The sequence below is a fragment of the Panulirus ornatus genome, chromosome 29, assembly GCF_036320965.1.
Source record: "Panulirus ornatus isolate Po-2019 chromosome 29, ASM3632096v1, whole genome shotgun sequence".
NCBI lineage: Eukaryota > Metazoa > Arthropoda > Malacostraca > Decapoda > Palinuridae > Panulirus > Panulirus ornatus.
In genome coordinates, this window is record NC_092252.1 from 6230938 (window position 1) to 6238935 (window position 7998).

At 38.9% G+C, this 7998-nt stretch overlaps 1 protein-coding gene across 10 annotated transcripts in view; it reads right to left on the bottom strand.

The window, feature by feature from the left end:
- Positions 1–7184, bottom strand: part of LOC139758046 (uncharacterized) — a 75159-nt gene extending 67975 nt beyond the window's left edge. For 4 of the 10 annotated variants that reach the window (XM_071679078.1, XM_071679077.1, XM_071679076.1 and 1 more), the window contains exon 1: positions 7034–7182. In XM_071679078.1, coding sequence (XP_071535179.1) covers positions 7034–7058 — 25 coding nt within the window. In that variant the 5' untranslated portion in view covers positions 7059–7182. Of the gene's footprint in view, positions 1–6594 lie in introns of all 10 variants that reach the window. The other 6 variants (XM_071679080.1, XM_071679079.1, XM_071679082.1 and 3 more) reach the window with 3 other exon arrangements.
- Between the last annotated feature and the right edge of the window lie 814 nt (positions 7185–7998).

The window sequence follows — 7998 nt, forward strand, 5'->3', positions numbered from 1 at the left end:
CTTTTCCTAGCACTATCTCACACCTGTGCGGGGGGGAGGGGGGGTACCATTTCATGTGTGGCGGGGTGGCGATGGGAATGGACGATATATATATATATATATATATATATATATATATATATATATATATATATATATATATATTTGCTCCCTTGTCTTACGCACTTTATTTACCTCCTTCCAGAACATCTTTTTATTCTCCCTAAAATTTAATGATACTCTCTCACCCCAACTCTCATTTGCCCTTTTTTTCACCTCTTGCACCTTTCTCTTGACCTCCTGTCTCTTTCTTTTATACATCTCCCACTCAATTGCATTTTTTCCCTGCAAAAATCGTCCAAATGCCTCTCTCTTCTCTTTCACTAATACCCTTACTTCTTCATCCCACCACTCACTACCCTTTCTAACCAACCCACCTCCCACTCTTCTCATGCCACAAGCATCTTTTGCGCAATCCATCACTGATTCCCTCAATACATCCCATTCCTCCCCCACTCCCCTTACTTCCATTGTTCTCACCTCTTTCCATTCTGTACTCAGTCTCTCCTGGTACTTCCTCACACAGGTCTCCTTCCCAAGCTCACTTACTCTCACCACCCTCTTCACCCCAACATTCACTCTTCATTCACTCCACAAGATAATGATCAGACATCCCTCCAGTTGCACCTCTCAGCACATTAACATCCAAAAGTCTCTCTTTCGCACGCCTGTCAATTAACACGTAATCCAATAACGCTCTCTGGCCATCTCTCCTACTTACATAAGTATACTTATGTATATCTCGCTTTTTAAACCAGGTATTCCCAATCATCAGTCCTTTTTCAGCACATAAATCTACAAGCTCTTCACCATTTCCATTTACAACACTGAACACCCCATGTATACCAATTATTCCCTCAACTGCCACATTACGTAAGACAAGGGAGCAAATGGGAACTTCAGTGAAGGGCGCAAATGGGGAGGTGATAACAAGTAGTGGTGATGTGAGAAGGAGATGGAGTGAGTATTTTGAAGGTTTGTTGAATGTGTTTGATGATAGAGTGGCAGATATAGGGTGTTTTGGTCGAGGTGGTGTGCAAAGTGAGAGGGTTAGGGAAAACGATTTGGTAAACAGAGAAGAGGTAGTGAAAGCTTTGCGGAAGATGAAAGCCGGCAAGGCAGCAGATTTGGATGGTATTGCAGTGGAATTTATTAAAAAAGGGGGTGACTGTATTGTTGACTGGTTGGTAAGGTTATCTAATGTATGTATGACTCATGGTGAGGTGCCTGAGGATTGGCGGAATGCGTGCATAGTGCCATTGTACAAAGGCAAAGGGGATAAGAGTGAGTGCTCAAATTACAGAGGTATAAGTTTGTTGAGTATTCCTGGTAAATTATATGGGAGGGTATTGATTGAGAGGGTGAAGGCATGTACAGAGCATCAGATTGGGGAAGAGCAGTGTGGTTTCAAAAGTGGTAGAGGATGTGTGGATCAGGTGTTTGCTTTGAAGAATGTATGTGAGAAATACTTAGAAAAGCAAATGGATTTGTATGTAGCATTTATGGATCTGGAGAAGGCATATGATAGAGTTGATAGAGATGCTCTGTGGAAGGTATTAAGAATATATGGTGTGGGAGGAAAGTTGTTAGAAGCAGTGAAAAGTTTTTATCGAGGATGTAAGGCATGTGTACGTGTAGGAAGAGAGGAAAGTGATTGGTTCTCAGTGAATGTAGGTTTGCGGCAGGGGTGTGTGATGTCTCCATGGTTGTTTAATTTGTTTATGGATGGGGTTGTTAGGGAGGTGAATGCAAGAGTTTTGGAAAGAGGGGCAAGGATGAAGTCTGTTGGGGATGAGAGAGCTTGGGAAGTGAGTCAGTTGTTGTTCGCTGATGATACAGCGCTGGTGGCTGATCATGTGAGAAACTGCAGAAGCTGGTGACTGAGTTTGGTAAAGTGTGTGAAAGAAGAAAGTTAAGAGTAAATGTGAATAAGAGCAAGGTTATTAGGTACAGTAGGGTTGAGGGTCAAGTCAATTGGGAGGTGAGTTTGAATGGAGAAAAACTGGAGGAAGTAAAGTGTTTTAGATATCTGGGACTGGATCTGGCAGCGGATGAAAACATGGAAGCGGAAGTGGATCATAGGGTGGGGGAGGGGGCGAAAATTCTGGGAGCCTTGAAGAATGTGTGGAAGTCGAGAACATTATCCCGGAAAGCAAAAATGGGTATGTTTGAAGGAATAGTAGTTCCAACAATGTTGTATGGTTGCGAGGCGTGGGCTATGGATAGAGTTGTGCGCAGGAGGATGGATGTGCTGGAAATGAGATGTTTGAGGACAATGTGTGGTGTGGGGTGGTTTGATCGAGTAAGTAACGTAAGGGTAAGAGAGATGTGTGGAAATATAAAGAGCGTGGTTGAGAGAGCAGAAGAGGGTGTTTTGAAATGGTTTGGGCACATGGAGAGAATGAGTGAGGAAAGATTGACCAAGAGGATATATGTGTCGGAGGTGGAGGGAACGAGGAGAAGAGGGAGACCAAATTGGAGGTGGAAAGATGGAGTGAAAAGGATTTTGTGTGATCGGGGCCTGAACATGCAGGAGGGTGAAAGGAGGGCAAGGAATAGAGTGAATTGGAGCGATGTGGTATACAGGGGTTGACGTGCTGTCAGTGGATTGAATCAGGGCATGTGAAGCGTCTGGGGTAAACCATGGAAAGCTGTGTAGGTATGTATATTTGTGTGTGTTGACGTGTGTATGTACATGTGTATGGGGGGGGTTGGGCCATTTCTTTCGTCTGTTTCCTTGCGCTACCTCGCAAACGCGGGAGACAGCGACAAAGTATAAAAAAAAAAAAAAAATATATATATATATATATATATATATATATATATGTGTGTGTGTGTGTGTGTAGGTGTGTGTGTGTGTGTGTGTGTGTAACATACAAACCTCCAACAACCAGGATTGAACCCGGGATCCCTGTACCACAGGCGGGAAGGCTACTGCTAGGCTATGGGCCTGGATGTGGCACAAGGGTCCCGGGTTCGATCCTGGCTGTTGGAGATTTGTATGTTCTAAGAAGGTGCTTGTTCATATGCACTTCATTCATATGTGTGTGTGTGTATATAGCTATGTTGATGACACTAGTCCATGATGATAGTTATCAGGGAGAAATCGCAATTCTGTCGGAGTTCAAATAATTGAACTAGTTTCCTGTGGGGCAGGGTGGCACTAGGAATGGATGAAAGCAAGTATGAATATGTACATGTGTATATATATATGTATATGTCTGTGTATGTATGTGGATGTGCATTTATGTATATATATACGTGTATATGAGTGGATGGGGCGTTCTTTGTCTTTCTGGTGCAACCTCGCTAATGCAGGAAATGGCAATCAAATAGTAAAATAATAATAATGATAATAATAATAATAACAATAATAATAATAATAATAATAATAATAATAATAATAATAATAATAATAATATATATGAGTGGATGGGCCATTCTTTGTCTGTTTCCTGGCTCACTCACGTGTGGACTACAGTCATTTTGCCCAAAAACAAGCAATCTCTCCATGCCATACATATCACTTGACAACACTTAACTCACACAGCTCAATCTTCATAACTACATTTTCCTATGGTGAGCACTAAGTGCTAGTCCTGCCTTTTGGCAAAATGTAGCAGTAGATTGTAGTAGTAGGTAAGAGCATTTAAGCAGGAGCATTTGGTAGAAACATTTGGTAGAAGCAGTAGAAGCATTAGGCAGTAGCAGTCAGTAGGAACATTACATAGGAGCCTCTGCAAACAATGCACTAGAGTTGACCTCTGCCAGTGGCCTGTTAAGGGTGAGGCACTAAACGTTAAGAAGCGGCTCTGGAATTCACAAGTTATGGAGATTATTGCCGTGGCCATCCCCTTCAGGGGCTTCCAGTTGTAACACGTATCAGGTATAGATTGAGAAACAGATAATATTTATCATTCTTGTGGTACCCAACTCCACCTGAATGGGGTTATGCTGCAAATGGAAGTTGCCTTCAGTGAAGTTGTCATTGTTAGAGAATGAAAAGGAGTAGAACCCAGTTCAACTTCTCACTCTCAAATAGTATATCATGTCCCTGCTACATATGGTGCATCCTCAAAGCTGCAGGATCACCTGGGGTTATACATCTGGAGAATGAGGTTACACATGTACATATGTAATAACAATAATAATATTATCAATCCTTAATCCACAGCATCATTGAACCTCTTTATCACAGGTTATTTCATATCCCAGTAAAGTAGAGTATCAGTTTGTATAACTGGGTGCATTAAAAACAGTATGGACACTGATCTGAATGACAACTACTGTACATCATCTTCCCTGACTTTTGTAAGCGTAGCCAGTGATGGAAAAGTGGGGCCAACAAATTATTTACTCTACACAGTACCTATGTACTGCTGTGACTATGATGAATCAATGAATTATAAATCTGTGAATCATCATCACTCAATGAGTCACTAATTATGCGGGAGGACCAAGAATCCTGGATCAGGCTCCATCATAATTCAAATTACAAGTAGATTTTATCTCCTTCTTCTTTTAAAGTGTGTATGCATCTACGTACTGAAGATAAGTAAATAAACAGGCTATTCATCATTCATTATCACAATACCATATTTCAGCAGCAAATAGCAATGGAGTTATGCGGACCAAAAGCATATATATATATATATATATATATATATATATATATATATATATATATATATATATATAATTTTCCATACTATTCGCCATTTCCCGGGATAGCGAGGTAGCGTTAGAACAGAGGACTGGGCCTTTGAGGGAATATCCTCACCTGGCCCCCTTCTCTGTTCCTTCTTTTGGAAAAAAAAAAAAAAAAAAAAAAAAAAAAGGAGAGGGGAGGATTTCCAGCCCCCCACTCTCTTCCCTTTTAGTCACCTTCTACAACACGCAGGGAATACGTGGGAAGTATTTTTCTCCCCTATCCCCAGGGATATATATATATTTCTTTCTTTCATACTATTCGTCATTTCCTGCGTTAGCAAGGCAGCGTTAAGAACAGAGGACTGGGCCTCTGAGGGAATATCCTCACCTGGCCTCGTTCTCTGTTCCTTCTTTTGCAAAATTAAATATATATATCAGCTGACTTATATTTCTTGTATCTCCCTTGATGATATGATTATTACACGAAAGTGCACTTGGGAACTTATTGTGTTTCACTTTCCCCGTGGACTCATAGGAATATATATATATATATATATATATATATATATATATATATATATATAAATAAATATATATTCCTATGAGTCCACATATATATATATATATATATATATATATATATATATATATAGAAGCAAGAGCATCAAAACACTACATGAATGAAGAGGTGGCAACACCATCTGAGACTTGTCAAAACCAGGTTGTGTAATGCTTACCGCTATAGATTTCAGCAATACACTTCCACAAGTTTCTCATTTCTCCATTAGTAAGTTGAAACCCATAACACTTGTCTCATGTTTAGTATTTCATATGATGTTCACATCAAATATGTCTTCAATTGTCTATATCAGAATTTAAGAATAGCAATCTGGTGAAAGCACTGAGTATAATAATTTTCATTTAGTTATCTTTTTCTTTTTTACTTGAAAATTTTTTGTCAAGTAGAATATTGGCAATTTGGATAACACAATCAGGTATATCTCAGCATATTTCAGAGATTAAAAGCACATCTAAACATTACACCAACAGTGCTAAACAAGATCAATCAATATCACAACCTGATAACAATGAGGTACTCAAAATTTACCATGATTAAGCTTTGAACAACTGCTGCCAAATGTAAACAAACAGATGACAGGATAAGCATTCATATAATCACAAGAGCATACCTATCGAACGCTGGTATATTTCAACCACGTTTTTCAGTAATTTATTGAGTTACTCATAGGTTCTGCTGACTTGCTTACAGGAGTTTAACCTGCTTTTACATTAATAAACACAATGTTTTCCACAATGTACATTACCCACATTTCTATACGCGTTCGAAGTTTTAAAACAAAATGCATTAAATCACGCTTTACAACTCACATTGTATCATACAAACAGTACACCAGCAAAGCAGAACAAAATGACTCAATATGCAACCTTGATGTCAATACAGAAACAAACTTCTACATAAATAAATAAAACAATTCATTTCCAATTTTAAAAGCTGAAGTCACTACTTACTTTAATCACTATTTTTCAGCCAGTGCGCTATACAGGAATCACCTGTAATGACACAATTTCCTTACTGATGAATAAACGTGACAACCCAGGATGCGGCATATCAGACTTAAATATCCAACTTTCACAGGCGTCTAAAAGTACATACCCTTGTCCTAGGAGATACTCATGTGCAGACATGTACCTAATCAGCAATGACCTCTTTAAAACCTGGATTAAAATCTGTTCAGAGCGTAGCAAGACGTGAGCGACGGCCAGCGGACGCTGAATATCTCTAGCCACTCTCGATACTAATCACCCAAAAAATTAAAATTAAAACTAGTTACAATTCATCACTTTAGCAGACTCAAACTAAAACAGTCCTATTGTTTTACAAACCATTGGCGAAGTAGGCGTGTCCAGGGAAGGGCAAATACTGCGTAAATCCTGATGGTAGAGAACTGCAGAAGGCCGCAGCCCACAACAACAAACGGACGGTCCTGCCAAGCCACCGATACCACCGTATTTTCAGACACTTTTCTTTCTCCCCATTATCATATATCTCACTTCACTTTCCAATGGTAAGGATCACATATATCCGAACATCACAGTTAAATATAGTTTTCACTGATTTGGCCAAGTGTTGGCAAATTATTTCGGGAAGAACGCTAAGAGTTTCGTCTTAGCGATGGTCAAGCGAACGTCACTCGCTCCATACACCATTTTGTGAAAAATGATTTTCCCGCTCACTTTCCACTTTTAACCGTCCATTTACACTGCATTCTGTTCTTGAGATATTAAACTTGCTTTCTTACACCACCAGTTCGACGCATCTTACCTGTTATAGAGGTAAATCCAAGCATGATTGTGAAATATTACAGACTCCATTAAACAATAACATTCGCCGCCATTTGCAATGTCTTGTTTACGCATGCGCTGATCAATCTGAGGCCTGATGGGAAGGTGCCCGATGTTCTGTCCCTTTCTTGACAATTAATATTATGTTAAATTCAATGAAAAGACGAAAAGCAAAGGCAATCTCCATACTAAGATATGAACTTATGTATTAGCTATCGCAGAGAATATCTCTTGAATGTAAAGTTTTGGTTTAGAATACCACATTACTACACATTTGTAAATATGTAGAAACAGACAGAGCCCTACGTGGGGAGATCTCTAGAAAGACAGTTGTTGATTGGTTGACATTATGAGTAAAGTGATATCTCATTGGCTGAAGAGAAAACTTTGGACTGGGTTTCAAGACAACAATATAACATAGAATAAGCTTAAAAATGTTTTAAAACAACAAAAATTTAACATTAATGGCATTCAATATTAAGACATACAGTTATCGCTATGTCTGTAGCTCTTTAGATGATTATTCTTTTTTTTAGAAAGTTTTTTGACAGGTTGCAGGTACAGGTGTTTATGCACCTGATACCCATGAAGATTGGTTTCAGGCTCATACTACATCATATAGTAGTTTTATATAATCAGTAGAATAGTAGAGAACTGTGCAATCAGCGATTACTGAAATGTTAGTGAAATAAAGGTACAATCTTTTTCTGTATAACAATCTTCTTCCATCAGTTTCTTGTAAATAAAATTTACGTGTTCATGAATATTCAGCAAATCTGTACAAAAACGTTCAACGATCAAATTTCTTATGAGACCTAACGTAGGATAAAATTATGAAAATTACTAATTTTGACTAATACACGACAAATTTGTTGAAGGGAGCTGGAATTTTTGAGTTTGGCGGGGTAGTGCTGCTGCTGCTGCACAGGTCAGTAGTACAGAAAT